At 46.7% G+C, this 20,391-nt stretch overlaps 2 protein-coding genes across 7 annotated transcripts in view; both read right to left on the bottom strand.

Annotated features, from left to right (window-relative positions):
• LOC142587786 (medium-chain acyl-CoA ligase ACSF2, mitochondrial-like) overlaps window positions 1-628 on the bottom strand; it is a 37,844-nt gene extending 37,216 nt beyond the window's left edge. Inside the window, exon 1 of one of the 2 annotated variants that reach the window (XM_075699053.1) lies at window positions 368-628. In XM_075699053.1, the coding sequence (XP_075555168.1) occupies window positions 368-450 (83 nt within the window). In that variant the 5' untranslated portion in view covers window positions 451-628. The remainder of the gene's footprint in view (window positions 1-367) is intronic. The other variant, XM_075699054.1, reaches the window with a different exon arrangement.
• Window positions 629-6,303: 5,675 nt separating this feature from the next.
• angel (protein) lies at window positions 6,304-20,367 on the bottom strand. Of its 5 annotated transcripts, none has more exons than XM_075699044.1 (6): window positions 20,235-20,367; window positions 17,333-17,662; window positions 15,282-15,590; window positions 11,939-12,180; window positions 10,798-10,867; window positions 6,304-8,021 (listed from the first exon to the last, which is right to left on the bottom strand). In XM_075699044.1, the coding sequence occupies exons 2-6, from the start codon at window positions 17,481-17,483 to the stop codon at window positions 6,850-6,852; spliced, it is 1,944 nt and encodes a 647-aa protein (XP_075555159.1). In that variant the 5' UTR covers window positions 17,484-17,662; window positions 20,235-20,367; the 3' UTR covers window positions 6,304-6,849. The 5 variants fall into 5 exon arrangements, with proteins under 5 accessions (XP_075555159.1, XP_075555158.1, XP_075555160.1 ...); XM_075699043.1 differs by lacking the exon at window positions 20,235-20,367 and adding an exon at window positions 20,051-20,199; XM_075699045.1 differs by lacking the exon at window positions 20,235-20,367 and adding an exon at window positions 19,534-19,950.
• Window positions 20,368-20,391: the final 24 nt, after the last annotated feature.

The following is a 20,391-nucleotide window of genomic DNA, read 5'->3' as shown; positions in this document are numbered from 1 at the left end:
TCCCTATGCTCGGGGAGCCCTCATGCATACATGGGCTGCTCACTGTAGGTATGTGAGCATATATATATATATATATATATATATATATATATATATATATATATATATATATATATATATATATATATATATATATATATATATATATATATCAACGAGGTTAACCGTTTCCGCATGCAGCATTGCAATATACCGCCCTTCACAAGTGGGCGGTCACCGCTTCGGAGAAAAGTTTAAAAACGAACCGAGCTTCCATATACGACCCCAACGATATATGCGCCGGCCTGTCCATCTCAATTAACTTCGACCGACGATAGACACATAGTGAACCGTTGCGTTAAGCAAAGGAGGCATTGGTTAAGCATACCTGCAAAGCGGTCGGCGACAGCGTTCTGCGACAACCACGGCACGCACGGCAAGGCGGCGAGCTGTCAAAAGTGCGATAGGCATCGCCGCAACGCGCTCGCTCTCCGCGACTGAGAGTCTCGAGGATCAGCTGCCGCGCACCCCCTCCCAGGAGATTTCTTCTATTCACGACGGTCAGTGTAGTCAGACGGACACTGCTGCACGCGCCACTTGTTAAGTCACCGTCAGCTGGGTCCCGTGTGTGGGGACACGCGCGCGCGGTGGCGCCCCACGCGTGGAATGTTAGCGCACATCTGTTAAAAAAAAAAAAAAATAGTTTACAGTAACCACTTGTAACGTTAGCATGCTGTCTGGTTCACATTTCAGCCTAGGTTTACATAGCCGACGTCGGTCATGCATCAACGCCAGCTGCAAAACTTGCGCCACAACCGACGGATGTAACAGCCGGCGCTATTTTAGCAGAGTTGTCGTTAGCATATGGCGTTAGAACATAGATGCCCCGACCTCCAGCCCGTTTAAGCGATATGGCCACATGCGGGGGCAGCTACTCGCGCATGTGAATATTTGTTTCGCAACAGTCTACGAAATGGTACAAAGGTACGTTTGCTGTAGATGTGCCTTGCAGTGAAGCTAGAGGTATGTTATGTTTCAGCGTTGCTCCCGTTTGTGCAACATGCTAAAGTAGCACCAGAGTCCTTCAAGACTCTGGAAGCACTGAACTTCCTCCTAGTGCTCTGAACACTTCCGTCGCCCTCGTACATTTATAATTTTCCTGCCAATCGGCGTTAAAGCACATTCATGAGCCACAAAACCTGAAAGCATCACTTTGGAGGAGGAGGAGGAAATAACTTTATTGCGTGTCCTGCGAGTTGGCGGGGAGGGCCAAAGGCCCCGCCTAGGTTAAAAAACATCTTTAGCGCCAGTGGCAGAGGACAGAAGGAAAAGACTTAAAAAAAAAAAACTAAAATCACAGAGAGATATGTCACTAAAAAGAAATTGGCCTATGATATAGGCTTCTTGGTAATGCAATCTTTGAGCGCAGCTGCAGCCTTATTTCATCAACAGGCAATCGCATACACACGCAGTGCCGAACGGAGGCGGTTCTGCGTTTCGGATTGGACAGCACACACCGCGATCGGCCGCTTTCGAGCGGCGCTCCGGCGATGGGCCATCTTATAGGGGGTCAGCGCCGCGGAGAGGGTGGGAGGGGGAGGGGATAAGTAATTATTATTTAATGTTTCTTCTACGGTGAAATGAGGAGAGAAAACGGGTGGAGAACAGGTGTTTTCAGTAGAGGTCACACACTCATTCACTGACAGACAGGCCTCAATGTGGCCGCACAAGGTTGGGGTACGTGGGAAGTAAGGGGACGAAACGCTAGATCTTTAGTGACGCCGCAACGACACTGCGCAAGGGGAGGTATAAGGCAAGAGTGGAGGCGGCAAGCAATGACAGAGGCGACAAATGCGACTGAGGAACGCGCCCCGCAAACGGGGAAGCGAGACACGGCTGAGAGCCATACAGCCACTCGGAGACGGAGAGCCGTGGATCACGCGCGAGGCGGCTAGGAGCGCCCGGCGCTGGCACCGCGGCAGTGCCGCGACAGCGTGAGAAGGGACGGCGAGGGCGGAGTGGACGGTAGCGGCGAGAGTCACCGCAACGCCGCTGCGCGGAGGAAGGGGGCGAGAGGATAGGCGAGAACACGTGACTCGGCTTTGGAGGACAAGGGGAAAGTAAGGCTCGCGCCGTGCGCGACATGGTGCCAGGAGCGCGCGCAGGTAGAGCAGCGGGCTGGACCCGGCCATGGAGCTGGTTACGGCGAGGCACAACGGCGAGGCCGACGCGATGGATGGATGGAAGGTAGGGGCGTCCCTTTGAAACGGGGTGATAGCAGTTGCCACCATGCTCAGCTTTTTATAACATAACACACAACCTGTGTTAATAACACAGGTTGTGTTATTAAAATTCGCCATTTTCTTTAAATATGTCTACCTTTTTAACCGTATGTCACCTCTCTGCTTTTAATCCCCCAATTGCCTTTTGCTAATTTTTACTGCATATTTATTTACATGACTGTCGTCTCTGAACTCTAAGGCCTCGGGAAGCGCGACTGTGCCCACATCAACATTGGGATGGATACCATCACATTTTAGTACGAGTTGTTCTAATGTTTCTACATATTTACTACACACAGTACATATCTTCTTCGTTAAATTTCTTTTTATAGCTCTGCGTTTTAAGACATCCTGACCTAGCTTCAAAGAGTAGGGCACTGCCTCTTCAGTTATAAAACGCTTCCTTTCTGATCTGCTGTTTCCAGTATCGATATAGTTCCACGCTATGCTTCTTTTCCATTGAATTTATCCAATTTTTACCTTCCGCGTTTTTAACCTGTCGTTTAATGCCCTGTCTTTCTTCGTCCTCGTGTCTGGCATACTTACTGGTTAGCTTCATAGTTCTTTTCCACCATTGTGAGTCAACGCTCTTTCTGTATAGGTATTTAAATACCTTAGCTGCCCACCTGTTATCGACCAATTTCCTCAGGCGTTTTTCGTATGTGATTTTACTCTGAGCTTCCCGTGCTTCGAACGATGCCCAGCCCATATCCCCCTGTACTGCTTCATTTGTGGTTCTCCCGTGGGCACCTAGTGCTAATCTTCCAACAGCTCTCCGATTTACTTCTAGTCTCGACTGAACCTCTGCAGGACCGCATTCCCGAAAGTAAGCCCCGGCACCATTACTCCCTTCCAAATACCTTTCAGTACCTCATACCTGTTGTACCCCCACAATGCCTAATGTTTCATTATCCCAGTATCTCTTTGCCCTTTTGCTATGAGAGACTGTTCATGCTCTTCCGTGTACATCTGCCCTTTGTTTATCCATACCCCGAGATATGTGTATTCGGCCACTCGGGGCATTTCATGGCCTTGTATTATAAGCGCCTGATCAGTTGTATCGTTGAAAAACATCCCACCGGACTTAGCTGCAATAAAACTGAAACCTACACTGTCTCCTTCGTCTCCACAGTAATTAACGAGAGTTTGCAAATCTTCCTGGCTATCTGCTAACAGTACAACATAATCCGCATACATTAAACCCGTTAGTCATTGCTCAACAACATTTCCGCCTAATCTGTACGACATACCCTAGATTGCTTACGCGAAAATAGATTACACGAATGCGGAAACGGGTGCCAAAGAGCTGTGCTCCAAAATTAACATCAGCGCGTGGCACACCCTAAAAAATATTCGGGAAGAGACATTTAGGTCTGCTTACATGCAGGAATGAGAAAGCATTGTCATGAACACGTTCATTTTATACACTTGTGATGTAGCACCACCTCCTCCCCACTGGCTGTGCCGTCACATGCCCTTAGCCAGCCAGATGGCTGCAATGGGACTGTGCAATGATGCATGCACTAGGCACACCTTTAGTCAGCCGGAACCATGGAGCCGCAGTGGCGTCGGTAAAGCTTGTTTATCGCGCAACTCAGAGGCCCGGTTTCCATTTCCTCCTAGACCGAAATGTGACAAATTTTCTTCTGAAAGCAATTAATTTACTTTGTTTACAGGAACTTCCCCGAAAAATTTGACGTCGATCAGAGCATTTTCGGTACCACCCTTCGGTTTTGCATAATGGGGCATATGCTTTCGCATTACGAATGCTTTTGTGTGATTAAAACCAATAAAACTGGGAAAACTTTTTTCAATGAAATATTGAAATTTTTTTATCTTGCCTTTACCCCTATAGCTCACTTATCACAATGCACATATTATCCTTGGCAGTAGCATTTTCTTGTAAGTGGGTTGAACTAGCGCAACTTCTAATAAGAGTTTTCATTCACAGAAATCATTACTGCAAGTATAGCATCAATCAAGCGAGGTAGACTGCCTACCTTGGCTAACATGGCAATAACAGTCCACCAGTTTAGTGTGGCTTCCAATCCGGAAGACAGCTTTTAACTAGGGGTGTGCAAATAGTATCAAACTTCGTCTCAAAGCAAATTCAAACAATGAAGACAAAGTGCAATTCAAACAATTTTGTTCGAACATGAATACTACTGGTTTTGCAAAAATGCAACATTTTTTCACCAACCAGAGGTACCAAAAGAAATTCGCAAGTTTATTGCACAGCAAATAATGAACAGAAATATGCTTTCTGGTCAACAAAATTCCCTAGTACAACACTTGCTTGACAGTATCACAACTGCAGTTATTTATTGTTGTCATGAATGAAGTGTAGCTGTTCTACATGTTCGGGGAGCAGCGACACCCTCCTGCATGGCACGGTTTCTTTAAACACCGAAAAGAGCTGCTCACTGGACACACTAGTGTCTGTTAGCAGCAGGCAGCTCTTCCCAAGTCATATATGCTTTCTGGTCAACAAAATTCCCTAGTACAACACTTGCTTGACAGTATCACAACTGCAGTTATTTATTGTTGTCATGAATGAAGTGTAGCTGTTCTACATGTTCGGGGAGCAGCGACACCCTCCTGCATGGCACGGTTTCTTTAAACACCGAAAAGAGCTGCTCACTGGACACACTAGTGTCTGTTAGCAGCAGGCAGCTCTTCCCAAGTCATATATGCTTTCTGGTCAACAAAATTCCCTAGTACAACACTTGCTTGACAGTATCACAACTGCAGTTATTTATTGTTGTCATGAATGAAGTGTAGCTGTTCTACATGTTCGGGGAGCAGCGACACCCTCCTGCATGGCACGGTTTCTTTAAACACCGAAAAGAGCTGCTCACTGGACACACTAGTGTCTGTTAGCAGCAGGCAGCTCTTCCCAAGTCATATATGCTTTCTGGTCAACAAAATTCCCTAGTACAACACTTGCTTGACAGTATCACAACTGCAGTTATTTATTGTTGTCATGAATGAAGTGTAGCTGTTCTACATGTTCGGGGAGCAGCGACACCCTCCTGCATGGCACGGTTTCTTTAAACACCGAAAAGAGCTGCTCACTGGACACACTAGTGTCTGTTAGCAGCAGGCAGCTCTTCCCAAGTCGAGCCAACAGTGGGCACCATGCTTACACCAACACTCATGCAGGGTCTTCTTGGCCAAAAATTTCATCATGCACATATCTTTCAACCTGTGCTAGTGGAATTGAATATTGCTGCCACGAACGAGTGAAAATTGCCGCTTGCTGATGAGCTTACCAGCTTTTCCACAGTGCTGACGTGGAAGGGACTCTTCAGGAGCTTTCATTGTTTTAAGACATATCTGGGTTTTCTGGTGTTGAAATTTTTCTTGCTTCTTCTAATTCCAGGTTTTTTAATTCAGTCCACAATTGAAGCATCCTAGTGGTACTCAACTACTTTTGAGCAAGGGTCTAAATGCAGACCCAAGCTTGCTAGTTGGTCAAATTTGGAGTTTGGAAACCGCGTTTTTAAGCATTCAGCCAGATTAGCAGCAGATGCAGAAGTTTCCATGTGGCATCTGGTTTTGTGCAAATGCATGGAGAAGCAGTCCAGTGCGAGTACTTGAGCTGACAGTGTCAGCTTGCCATAAGCACCAGCGGTAGCCCCGTGACAGTGCCCCATTTCTTACCTTTAGCATGCTTCACTGCATGGCAGATATTGACCACAATGAATTCTGTACGTATCGCCACATAACACGGCTGTACAACGGCGAAGCTGACAAAAAAAAAAAAAAAAGAACTGACAACCACAAAATTTTGGGTATTCAAATATTTTAAATTGTAAAGGTGTCTTTTGAATAGAATCGAATACCAACCAATTCCAATTGATAATTATAAGTTTATTATATTCCCACACTGGCTACTTTTTACCCCAAACATTTTTTTTAACTTTTTTGTATGGATTGAGCTTGTGCAGCAGCCCCTGCTGTTAATTAATTATGCAAGTCTATGAACAGCACAAACATGACATTGCTTACCATGACATCGCAGCCAGAGGCATAGGTTAAATACAGTACTTACAATGAACATTTATTTATGGAAAAATAATTTCACTCTCATTCCAGCACAAAGCTCTCATGGGCTTCCAAAAGACAGGGCAAAGTTAATTGAGGAAGCATGATTGATCAGGTTTAAGGGTACACTGATCACACTACTAATAAAAATTTACCATTCCAAATATTTTTTTGACGTTCACAATTAATTATATTTAAGTGTCGTGAGATTTGTACAGAAATATGTGTTAAAACCAGCAATGATCCCATGATTGCTTTTTCGCAAGCATCGGTGATGAACAGTGTCTCCTAAAATTTACAGTAAAATGAACTTGTACAGCGCACCTATATGATGATGCAGCGGTTGGTGGAACATGGGAGTAATGCCTCTTGGTCGCAGCGCACACGCTACTGATGACGACAGCACCATACTCGCTGCTTTGGTGGTGCCTGAAAAATGAAACGCCATGGTGTCCGTATTGGAAGCAACACTATTTACACTGACTGAAGTGCGATGACAGTGACGTGTTTATCTTCAGCTATCAAATGGGCGGTCTTCAGTTCAGCTGGGCGGTCTAAGCAGAAACTTGGCAATCAGAGGAAGGTGATCCGACGATTGCACTTCGTTAGGCAGCCCGCCAATGGCCATGAGCTGGTTCTGCGACATCAAGCGGTACGTCGCCAACAACCGCAGAGGTCCCTCAACCACACAGGCATGTTTCACTTGGCCCTCCCTAAACATTGTGTCCTTCCTTTTCACCGAGTAGAAGATGTAGTCGACGGTGCAGCTCGCACGCTGGTGATGCGTGGTCACCTCAGCGTTAGCACCCTTGACATTGTGCTTGTAGGCGGAGATCAGGTTCAGGAAGTGCCTCACAATGCGCTGCCGGCTGCTGCTGCATTCTTCCTTGGCTGGCGTCGAGCCATTCGCATCAGATGACTTCATTGCTGCCGCTGCATCTTTTACGGCAGAGCTTTCCGCGTGTGAGCCCTTTGCAGGACTATTTGTGGCCGAGTTTGATGGTGAGTCGTTCTTTAGGGAATCACTCGTCGATTCCTTTGCAGCAGCACTGCTTGTTGCAGATCCAGGTTGTGCGAGGTTCAAAGCGTCGTTCGATTCTACGCCCTGCTGTGCTGAATCAGCTGCAGGAGTGTCACTATGCTGAGACGCATGTTCCTTAGCCGGCACTGGTAGATATCGGGAAGAAACAGAGATGTTGAGCTGACGGAGGCTGGCGTCGAGGGGCACATATCTTCCTCGATTCGCACCGTCACTCTGCCCAGACACGTCACCAGAAAGGAGTCCTTCGTAGCACAGGCTTCCACGGGTGAGGAAAGTATACAGTGGGGAGTGTGGCTCACTGTTCATGTCGCCACACAGCAGAATGGGAAAGTACAGTGGCACGCCATCTGGTGAGTCACCGCAGAATGCCAACCGGTCTATTTCAGCAAGCAGGAGGCACAGCTGGGCAAGCTTTATGTCTCCCCGACGTGGGTTGAACAGCAGGTGGGTCGTTGACACGCACAGCCGGAAGTCCTTACCAAACTTGGCAGCACCGGCAACTGGCTTCAACATGGCGATGAGCGCGACATTGTCACGGTCGAGAACGGTCACGTCGGAGCGGGCGTACTCGATTGGCTCGAAGCGGTCCAGCTCAAAGATGGACTTGCGGAAGAAGATGCCACAACCATCCCGCTTGTCGCCTGTGCGCTGCTTGTAGAGGCAGCCATAACCTGAAAGAGAACAAGAGGATGTGGCTTACAGAAGTTAGCACACAACAAAGCAGCCAGTTGAGATCCCCACCAGCAAATGCGTGCAACCGGATAACGGCACACAAAGGAAAGCATAGTTCAGGCCAAGTACTATTTATAAGAGGCATCTGATGGCATAAAGGATAGTGGCAGTATCCTGAGGAGACCTTTGTCTTGCAGATCAAGATCACCGCACTGCCAGTAAATGTTTCCTGCTTTGTGGGCTGGCCCAGATATTGTGATCACAACTAACACTTTGCTGCAGCTAAAACCCACGACAAATGCAAGCACAAACAAGTCTGAACAATCGTTTCTCCCATCTAAGGCACCCTCATCCATAATCTGCATACACTGCATACAGTGCATACACTACATCTCCCATCTAAGGCACCCTCATCCATAATCTGCATACACTGCATACAGTGCATACACTACATTATAGACCAAATATGGTTTATGCCTCATGGCTACAAGCACTTACTAATTATTCATTCGACTGGTTGCATTTGATAGCTTTAGAGTGCTCTCGCAGTGTAGTTTGCATTTGGCGGGTCGAAATTGACAGCTCGGAACACATTTGTCTGGCTCATTCGGGGCATTGTGCTAGAGCTCAGAGCACTTGAAGGCACTCTCATATTCGAATTGGGAGTGCAACTGAGATCTGACAGAACCTTGCTAATGCGGCTACTTCGATTGCTCTGGAAGCAGCTGAACTAGCAGCTGAGGCCAGATTCCTCTGGCTCCAATATCGAAGGGGCTCCAAATCGCTGCAAACAGAGTTGCAGGGCAGTAGGAACCACTTGAATGCACCATAAGTGTGAGCGAACGTCAGTAGCAGTGCAATTCTGCAGCAGTGAAGGAACTGTCCAAGCCAAAGATCCTGGCATTGCCAACTTTGGCTGTCTTATTTAGTGACAGCTGTGCAGGTTAGTATGTAGTGAAACCCCCTCTGCATCTTATGTAGAGAGACAATGATGAGTCTTACACTTTTTAAGAAATCTAGTTTCACATAGCCCTGCACCAAGGCACACTTGACAGGCGGTGCATAAGGTTTCTTCAAGGTGACTGCACTTTCTAAACCACTTCTCGAGAGTGTCGTGCGGGGTGCTCCATGAGTTCATGTCGTGATAGCCCACCACACCACCTGCATTCATCGCGACTTGCGATATCAAGGAGCAAAGTGCAGAAATGAATCGGCTCCATCTGCTGCTGTGGGCAGTTAAGCATTTTCAACAAATGCACATGAGCAAAGACCAGGGCATATTCTTTTAGTTACTGTAATAATCGATACAGTCGAACCTGGATATATCGATCTCAAAGGGGATCGCAAAATAGTTGATATATCAATCATTCAGAACATGTAAAATAAAACATCTATACAAAAATTTTCAAGGCGATTTTACAACTGTTCATTATATACAATAATTCATTGTATCCGGGCTCTGTATACTCAGGTTCGACTGTATCACGATAGTAATACGTGGTGGCAATGGAATGGTGGGCGTGGATGCCATTATTTTTACCACAAAATTCATTTAAAAAGGCCATACAAATTAAAGCAATTAAAGCAAAGTGCTGCAAGCCTTTACCAACACGCACGACAAACTTGTACGTCACCTTCTCATGCCACCTAGAGAAACTGTTGTGACCAAAGTATAATATATTTATGTCCACGCATCACTAAACAACCAGCATTATGCCACGTAATGTGCTACCAATAGCTCACGTGACGCCTGCATTTCCTAAGTAGAGTCAACGAACGACTTTCCGGACATCAGATGTTCCGGACATGCTCGATAATTCGGACGCCCTTGCGGTCCCGTCACGGTACACATAGATTCAATGTATAAGAATGTCTGAAATTTTGGGTGCAAAAAGCCTTCACCGTCTGATTTTCTCGGCTTTTTGCCATGACCGCAAGTCCAAAACGGCACTGATTGAAGCCACCACCTCAGCCATCTTATTATCTCGCCACCTCGAACAGGCGCTCTTGCACACAGATCCGCTGGCAGCCGTAGCCACTATCGCGGCAACGCTAGGCCTAGCTATTTCAACGTTCGCTACTAAATTTCTTGCTGTTCGGTGCCGTGTATTTCATTAAAACAATTTGCTACTGTTAGCAATGGCATCGATTCCGCCTTTGTAATCCTCGTCAATGGCTTCGATGCTCGGAATGCAAGACTCGTCGCAAAATGCCGGTTCCTAAAGGTCAGCTACGCCTCAGTACTGTGATGTTACGCGGTGAAGCATAGGCACAGTAGTGCAGTGAAGAATACGCAAAGCGGTACGGTGAAGCATACGAAGAGTGAGAAGGCGCAATCGCTACGGGTCACAGTATGTATTCCTTAATTAGACACACATGCACTTGCCGCCTCCTGTCAGAGTACGAGCATTGATACGCCTAATAACTGTACTGGCAGGCCTTCAGAGTTACTTTGGACCTGCCTGTGGCGATTTGAGCAACTGGGAGTAGTAAAAGGCATGCACTCGTTTTTTTCAGACAGCCCGCTTTTTTGACGTTTCCGCAGTCCCTAGGGAGTCCGAAAAATAGGCCGTTGACTGCGGTACATGCAGAACCATGAACTCGTGCTCAAATGGTGTTACACAAATTCAATCAAAGAGGGCTCAATACAGACGGCATATGGTGAACTGTCAAATCAACAACAAAAATGCTGAACTCCCTGAACTAGTATAGAAAGTGCAGCCGCATTAAAGAGACCTACAGGGCAGTACTGAGCAGAGAGGAAGCTATGCTGACCCATTTTTTCCAGCTCGGGCTTGAAGTCCAGCTCGTAGTGGTCTTGCTGAAGTTCTTGCAGGCAGAGGATCTGGAGCAGGGGGGGGGGGGGAGGACAATCAGTGAAGAGGGCAAGTCAGATTAACTGTGCGATGCTCTGTGATGCCGCAGTCCCAGGCCACAGGTGGCCGACCCTGACCGCCCATGAGGCAAATGTGAAAGCCCAGGCTTTGCAGTCCCACATGCTGCTTTCGTAGCACTGATTTACAGAGAAAGAACAGAAGATAGTCAACGCACGCTGTTCCAGTATGAGTATAGACGGATCAGATCTGGTACTAGCGAGATGCAACCATGCGGTCGGCAGTGTACTGTCCTCTGGTGATGGAATGCAATGGCACGGGTATTACCATACAAACACAAAGCGAGACTGCTTTTAGCAAAAGTACCACCCAGAGAAAGAAAACTGTGCTGTACCCATAATCATGCTCCAAAAATAATGCAACTTTATTTTTCCTTTTTCATCTTTCCTTATGCGATGGGCACAACCTAGACCAAACAGAGCAGTGCAGAAAGCCAGCCTTTTGACATCACTCCTGTATCAATGTTTCCTTAGCAACTGGTTTCTGATACTGCAAATAAACCTAACTGTACACCTGCCAATCTGTGAACATTAAAATTTGTAAAAACTTTGTAGCATTTCATGGGGGAAGGGGACTGGGAAAGGAAGTTCACTCTGTACCTTTTTTGGGATACATGCACACTTTGTTAACGATGATTTTCCTTTAGTCCTTTAGATGCAGCCCACAAGCAGCAGCAAACTTTGAATAGCAGCGACTAACAAGCAACACACTGCTTTTACATCACCATGACTTTTTCAGCGATCTTGCTGTTGCCCATTTCGCCTGCTTCAGGAACTTGTCTGAACATGTCTTATGAACTTGCTGAAATCAGGTACCCCTCCAGTGCGCTTTCACTATCAGAACACTTCCAAGGATATGGTCTACACTGATGAGTGAATATTTTTCGCAAACTGAATTCTTTGAAAAAAAAAAAAAATTACACATTAGTAAAATTGTAGAACGAGCTCAAACTAGCAAACACAACAGAAAATTCTGACAAATCGGCAGGTATGTGTGTACCTGACCACCTCCCACCCACTCACGTCAGCGTTGGCCTCCCTGAGCTCAACAAGGAGGTTCTGTCGGCGCAGGGACCACTGGAGCACTTCCTCGTGGCAGTGCTGGTAGAGGTAGGGGTTGTCCTCCAAAAGGCCTTGTGCCAGAACATTGTACGACAGCACCGTGAACACGAGGTCCTTGCTGGAGCTGCCGCTCGCGCTGTGCACCTGTCCCAGATCGGTAGGCACCCAGTACCGGCTCTTGCGTACGCGCTGCCGCACATTCGCTGAAAAGTTTTTAAAACGTGTTTTCAAATTGTTATTCTTATAGTTAAGGTGCCAAAAGCTCGCACTTATAGGTAATGTTATGTCCTTGTTTCAAATATGAGGTCCAATTTTGTTTACCTTGTTCCATTAATTTTATGCAAATCTCCTTTATCTTTCTAAAAAAAAACTTTCGTAAAAACATTCCCACAAATTTCGCTAAGCAAGGTATCAGTGACTTGTGCATGATTCAAGAACTATAATACCAACTTTATTTCTGTCCACCCTAGAGCAACAGGTGCAGGACTCTGAAGTTCGTGCATAGCTTCCTAAACAGGCAGGGCATACAAGTACAGGGTCATGTTTGGTCTTCCAGTCCATTTTAGAACGTAAAGTAACTTGCGGAGTTGGTACTGCCCAGGATCTGGCACAATGTGACTCAATCAACTATAGATTGCCATTGTGAAAGTTTCGGTAATCATCACATGGGCCAACAGGCTTTTAGAAAAGCCAAGGAAACTGTTTGCAGTTGAACCTCACTTATACAATCCCGTTTCGCACAATTTCCCGGCGCCAATGTTTACGATCGATAACACAAAAAATTATCCAATACGGTTACGCCCTTTTTTTGATGACTGCACGTTCTCAGAGGACACAATCTTTTGGCACTAACATTCAGTACATCACCAAGCTGCAATCTTACGATACGTTTTCCAGTCGCTAGATCCCTTGTGAACCAGAAAAGGAGCAAGGCACGTGCCATTAAGATGAGTAAGCGCCCGCCACGGCAGCTTCCCTGCAGTACTTGTGTCATGTGAAAATGCATGCACTTGGTTTCCTCTACCAGTTCCAGCAAACCTCCTTGCAGGTTGCCGCATTCACAGCTATGGCCATGAACCCTACTGCAATAGGAGTCTCCACTTAGATATCTGTGTCAAAGCGCGTGTGGTGTAGCGTCGTCTTGGGTGTACTGCATGCTTGTGATAGGCTAAAACCAAAATGCGCTGCCATTCCCCGCTGCAGGCAGCGCAAAGTGAGCGTCACGTTTCGCTCTGGCAGCATCGTATTCCACTGTCACCCACCAGCGTAATTTCACTTCGGTTTCTTGTCTCTTGTCTTAAAACACTACGCGACAAGAGAACGACAAAGTGCGTCTCAGGCCTGTCAGGCTGCACCAGCTCAGCACACACTGGCGTCTCATGCCGCAATGAATTGCGCAGCGCCTTCTATCACACCAATGTCTATCACAGCTGAGCCTGCCAAATTTTTTCCTGCCTTCCGGCTTCGTACGTTTTTTCCGGTTAATAAGTTTTTTTCCTCCCATTTTCTTTTCCAAAATGCACAAATGAGGTTCTACTGAATTACAAATCTGACAAGCTAGCGCTCCTAAGCCTAGACTGTACCATGTGCGTAATTTGATATTCAAATAACCAACAAATTGGATCAGCAGACACCATATGCCACTACAGCTTAAGGGGACAAAAAAGGAGTCTCAATTTTCAATGTACAGTTGTATCCGGTTATAATGAGGCCGCATACAATACAAAAATGCCTTTCCTATACCTAACACAGTAGAATCTAGATGATACGAATCTCTTGGGAGAGCACAAAAATTCGTATCACTCAAGAACGAAAAAAATTCACCAGCGATTACGATACTCCCTAATGCGAAATTTGAGTGCAGCTCTATCTGTTTTCATTTTGCGATATATTTAGGCTGGTGTGGACAATCTGTCTCGAGTGGCATGTTGCAAATGGAGCGATGTGTGGCGTGACTGCCTCGCTAATCGGGAGATCGTGAGAAGCAGCACTTGGGCGACGGGTGGGTGCAATTCACGGCAGCCGCCGCAGACAGACCTCCCAGACGACAGGCGCTACCCTGGTGCCTTCTCGTAACCATTGTCGCCGCAGTGCGTGTCTTGCGCGGCACTACGCTTTTCTTCTCACACTTTCGCCAGACCCCCCTCCTCCACTTCCTTCCTCCCGCTCGCCGCTTTCTTTAATCTCCCGCTATGCTCCACATTTACTCTTTCATCTGCTGCACTCGTTTGCTCGGTCACACCGATGCCCTAGGATCTGCGCTCTGAATAATCTGAAATTAAGGAGGGACACAGCAATAAAATGGGTGACTTGCTCAAAATTCCTGATTTTAACAATTTCCTTTTTCCTCTCCCGCCATGAGAATGCATGCACGCGACACGGCACAGACTATTTTCTGCATCAGAGACGTGCGAGGGCCAGTCGCGCCAACTTTTCCCCTCGTTGGCCCTCGTTTTCTGCATCCACGCTGCAGCGCATCTTTGGTTGACTTTGTAGCTCCACCAGCTACAGAGGGTGGCTTGACTGTTCGTATCATTCACCATGGCACAAAAAACAGTTTGCAACATTAGAAATTTGACATGTTGTAAGCTAATGGATGTGGGCTGGGACTTTTGAAAAATTCATGTACCAAAATTCGTATCAGGCACGATCGTATAACCGAGATTCTACTTGTATTTGTCACGTGGTGATATTGGTGCGAAATATTTCAGAATTACTATGTTATATACGAAAATTTGTTACATCCGTGTTTGTTATATCAAGGTTCCACTTATGCAAAAGACCGCTCTGCATACATCACAAACACATCATTCCCTTGGTGTCCAGGGCTCCAATTTATTCATAAACGTAGAGAGCAGACGGCTGGCGGTTTCGGCGATGCTGACGCTGAACTGCTGCGAGTTGCAAGTCAATGACACGCCTGTGATCGGTCGAAAACAACATTTTTGTTGATCGTGCCTGCATTCACTGCAATCGTGTTCCACTCCATTTTCATTGAACGTGTATTTAGCCATATTTGTATCTGTGATGCCTCAAAAAGAAGGAATGCAAAACTGAACAACATACAGCACTAATCCACCACTTTAGCTCAACTGAGATGTTTGGCTCCAGCGTGAAGCTTCATTGAGCCATCTATCGTATAAAAGAAAAGAAAAGCCCACCATAAAATTTTTGTTTATCTAACTTCTGAGTAGATGGTGCAACCAGTCTATAATGGTTCCACATTCGCAATTTATCTCGAGAAAGGCAGGGAGCACGTGGAAAGTGACACAGCTTTAATCAGGGAGGATTAAAAGCAACTTACCAGCAGCAAGGACTGGATCATATCCTCTCACGTCATCTGCTGTGGTGGCAGGGTCAACGCCACTGTCCAGCTGGTCATCGTTGATCACAGCATCAGTGACATCCATCATCGCCTCAGCTGGTGGCTGCTCAGAGAAGCGCCTCTTCGGCCTGGCTCCAGAGGAGGGGTCGGCAAGGTCACTGACCACCGGTGACCCTGGCCTGCGCTTGGTGCAGGGCAGTGGCAAATGGCCGGTGTCCAGCAACAGGTCTGGATTGGTAGCCATGGCTTTGGAAGCCTGGCTGTTGGCGTGCAGCAGTCGGGCCCTGCCTGGAGCCAGAAAAGCAACCAAGTCAGCGCCGCTCGGCAGCAGGCCATCTTGTAGGTTAAACGTTGCACACTACTGGGCAAGTATGTTCAAGCTGACAAAGACAACACGATAGTGAAGACATGACAAGCGCAAATCACAAGTTTGAAATTGTCCTGTTTTCTTTTTCACTGTCATGTTGCCTTTGTCTATACAATTTTATAATCTTTAGTATATGATGTCATGTGCGCATTTGTTTTGACAAGCTACACAAAACTAACTTACCCTAAGGTACCTGTTCTAACTGTCCAAATTTGCCAATACCATTGCACTTACATTAAAAGCACTGCGGAAGATCTCTTTATGAAGATTTTTGGGTCTCTGGCCATGTTCACATAATCTTGCACTGAAAACCACTATATGTGGTTGGGATAACAAAGCATCAACAGTGTTTGAACAAGGGATTTTGCTGGAGCCAAAGAACGTCTTCAACAAGTCCACTTGCTGACACACTGGCTTCAACAACATACCTGTCCCGCCCCTATTGATCACTCCAAGTTTGCCCCTTCCTGCATTCCTCTGTCTTGTTCCACGGTAACAACTGTATACTGAATAGAAAAGCACAGACTCGAACCTTACCAACATGACTGTCATGTATCTCATGCGTCGAGGACAGTTCTTCGTGCAGTAATTGACACCCGTTCCTATCCAGACCTGGCAAACTCTTTTTTTACACACTTTTGTGCTTTCGCTACCAAAGCAGAGTCTCTGAAAACAAAGTACACACTTTCACAAGCGACAGCAAAGTTCCTCTTCTGGCAGTGCCTTCACAGCACAACTAGCTGGCTGCATTTTGCAGCTTACAAGGAGACCAATATACAAGCAACAGCGAGAAACAAACAAATGTACCAGAGCACTTATACGTGCCACCATGCAATCACGGCTGCAGCTGTTCGGCCAATTCCACTGAGCAACAACAAGCCGCCTGTTTTTTATCTCCCACACATACTGCTGCCTTCCTTTCAAAATGATGCACCTAAAAAAGCACAAGAGCGCTACATGATTTGACCTCTAAGAATCTAACGGGACAGGTTGTAGCAGCCATAATGTCTCATCCCTTTGTCAACAAACCAGGCAGGGTGCATGAATGTTGCTTAATGAACTATAATGAAGACACAGGAGTTAATCGCTGCCAAGTTAAATGGTAAAGCACTGCAATGGCCATGGTGGTGGTGCAAAAAATGTCACTGGCCAAAAGGGAACAGTACCAACTTTCAACTGGAAGGCTGAATGAAATGTCTCTCCTCGCTTCGAAGTGTTGCAGAGTGCCGTGGGCGCTTTTTCAACTTTACTGTTTCGCAACTCACACTTTGTGTTTTCAGCTTGGTTGCGCAGCGATCCTCTCTTCTCCGTGAACCGAACATGCAATTGCCACAACACAACATCATCAACCATGGACTAAATTAAAGAAACAGCCACCTTCACCACCCAGTATTTTTTTTTTCTTCAAACCAGGAAAAACTGCGATGTTTAAGATGCAGATGTGGACAAAAAAAGGAGGAAAAAGAAATACAAAAAGTAAATTATGCAGAAAACAAATCACGATATAAAGATGACCAATACTGACCACACTGTGCCACTCGGAAACCAAGAGACGTGTTTCAACAAACCTATTCGTTGAGACTCGGCACTCGTCCTAAGCCCTTCTCATCATATTGGTTCCACATTTTTGCGTGCAAAGCACCAGAGGCTCACAAGCTCTCACCTAGGGCAATCCAGCTTGCGACCGGCAGAGGAGCTGCAGGCCTAACACTGTTGGGCAAGACCTCGACGGCAGCCTGTGCGGCCGCCGCCGCGGGTGGTAACACTAGCACGGGGGGCCGGATCAAGCGGAACGCGGCACCGGGCCACCACATTGCCTGCTGCAGCTCCGGCTGTGGCCCTGGCTGCTGCTGCTGTTGCCACTGATGCGGCTGCACACGAGGCAGTGGACCGTGTTGTGCAACCGGCAGGGGGCTAGATCGCGCACGACCCCGACTGAGCTGAGGGATGCCGTCACCTGCAGCGCCACCGCGCGCCTGCTGGCCATGGGCACCTGCTCCCGATAGGGAAGAACAGCACAGGGAAAGCAGGGTAACTCATTGGTTGATGGCAAACATGGCTAGCCGATATTCTAGTGGACATTAGGGAATTCTAGCTTGTCCGCAGACCTGTTAACCTTGACAGAATACCAAGTTGCCAGAAATGTGAACTGCAGCAACAACACTGGTACTGACATCTTGTGGCAGTTTGTCGAACTCCCAATTCTTCGGGCACGTTCCCGTGTTACGTGGGTGTTCTTGTTGAAGAAAAATTCTGGCTCCGTGTTAACTATTACATTCCTGCCGATACTTTACACTCGGAGCTAAGTGCAACATAGCCGGTTACTACAATAACAGTTCTTCTCTGGTTGAACTCTGTGCCACCAACCCAGCTGCTCACGCTTACAGGAACATGCTTGTCAAATGTAAGTTTTTACTGCACTTTTGCTAAACCCTTGTGAATGCAAGATCATTGTAAGAAGTTCTCTGAGAACTGACAAGAAAGCACCCCTCTTGAACGCCTTCTGGTTAGTGTTCAATATACTAGTATCATTTCGGAACTGCCAGTCACTCCTGCAAGTTTTTTCGTGTGCCTGATCAATTATAACACGCATTATTCTGGTCAATGTCTACTACAGGGGGAAACACAAACTAGGTCACTGAATATGGCAATCAGTTCTGCAGAATCCCGCAACCAGGTCTCAGTGAACCTAAGGGCTATGCAGGCAATTATTTTCCTCGTTCAACCCTTATGAAAATTTAACAATGCAATTGAGACTTCCTTTCACCCAGCACGCACCAGTAAGCAGGCACTATCAGCCCTGAGCCATGTAAAAAATGACTAACAGAATTTGTTGGAAGCAGCAACCATATCTGGAACTATCATTTTTGTTTGCTTGTCCACCTGTCTCACAGAGCAACCGACTTTGGTAACTTCATAAATTCATCATTTCAATGATGACCTTCACACTTACCAAATGTATGATGACCCCCCCCCCCCCCCCAACACTTTCTTTTATGGCGACAGCTAAAACGAATGCTCTCTGACTCTTTTAAGAACACCATAAGGGAGGGAGCAGGTTATAGTGTAGATGCCAATTCTTACTTTGAAATTTAATGAATTGTTGAATAAGAAACCAAGCAGCTTGTTTGGGTTTCACTATAAGAAATTATTCAGGTGAGTGGTCTGCAGTACCCTTTTACAGCTTGGCAAGTAACCTCTAACAATCTTTCTGAAGTCCCAAGCTTTTGCTCAAAGGCTACAATATTAAGTGGGTGGTTGGGTTACCTCCGCGGCTTCAATGATGAGCTCAACGATTACATTATCAGCGTAGAAGTACAGGTTGCTTTGTTAAACATTAAGCTAGAACTTTCTGAAACTCTAATGGTCACAGGACAGTGTCCTAAAGCATTTTTCAGTTCCCGTTTTATTTTTCCAGTGCTTTGTACATGTGATGCTACTCCAAAAAGCTTAACTACTACTGTAAACAGTTGTCTCCTGGCAACACAAGGACTTACGCTACAGGAACAGTTACCGCAATAATATATTTTTGTGTTTTTACGGGCACACATTGCAAGATTCCACATTCCGTGAACTATCGTTAGTTAACTTCGCCCTTCTATAACAGTAACAGCCTTTCATCTCAGAATTCAAGATAACCGAGCCGGTGACCTTAACAGGCAGGGCTTTTGCGAAGACGTGTAGGTAAAAGCGGCACACTGCAGCTCTCGTGACCTCTAGAAAACGAAAGTACGCAGACATCACCGCACACTTTCGCTGCCGTTGGAACGAGGCACGTTTCAAATGCGATTGGAAACGTGAGGCATTTTAGCGAGTCGGGCGCTCTGCGATTGAGACGACACGGTTGAAACGTCGATACTTTACCGTGGAAAGTTTCGTCCACGCTTCATTCTCTGCCGAAGGTGCCAAGCGCCTTCAGGCGAACGGTCCCAGCCAATCGAAAGTCTACACCTGCACCGATCGGCGCAGCGTCGCTGCGTCTACAGTACGTGCTTTCGAACAGACGCCGCAGAATCAGACACGTGCGATGACGGTTGCGCGAATTCAAAGGAGTCTTGCGCAACCGGTAGTTCGAGTCGGTTGAAACCGAGCTACAGCTTTCGAGATCGACCGCAATTGCGCGCTGCTGCCGCAAGAAAAGCAGAATAAGCATTAACGGCTATTCCACACTGCGTTCCTCCAAATCGGTTCGGACTATTTCGGGAGCAGCGGGAGATTTGCCAACGCGGGCAACGCTTAGCTTTCATCTGGAAAAAGAAAATACACCTAATATACCTCCACGTGGGGGAGGAACTGCAGTAGGTAGTTTTTAGAAGCGCGAGAAGTTAGCACGCGTCAAGGCGACGCGAACGGTCTTCGAAAATGCGGTAGACTAACTAACCAGCTGTCTCCGGCGAAGGCTGTTCATGGCTCATACTTTTCCTGTGCCCATTGACCACGACAAGAAAGCAGCTGTGCCCGACGTTTGCTTATTATCGCCGGTGCTTGATAACCACACAGATGAGGTGTCAACAAAACGCCCTTTTCACTCTCGATGACAATCACGAGGGAGGGCAGGAACTTACGTCAGACAGGTCCACGAGGCACAGATAACATCCACCGCGATTTTCGAAGCCGCGAACAGTGGGAATCTGTTGGGGAATTTATTTACCAACTGGCGGCCATCTTGTGTTGATGGCGATGCGAGCGCCACCTGCGCGGTTTGTCGCTATTTTGTCGTCT

The sequence above is a fragment of the Dermacentor variabilis genome, chromosome 7, assembly GCF_050947875.1.
Source record: "Dermacentor variabilis isolate Ectoservices chromosome 7, ASM5094787v1, whole genome shotgun sequence".
Classification (NCBI taxonomy): Eukaryota; Metazoa; Arthropoda; class Arachnida; order Ixodida; family Ixodidae; genus Dermacentor; species Dermacentor variabilis.
Note: the sequence above shows the minus strand (reverse complement) of the source record. Positions and strands in the feature narration are given on the sequence as shown.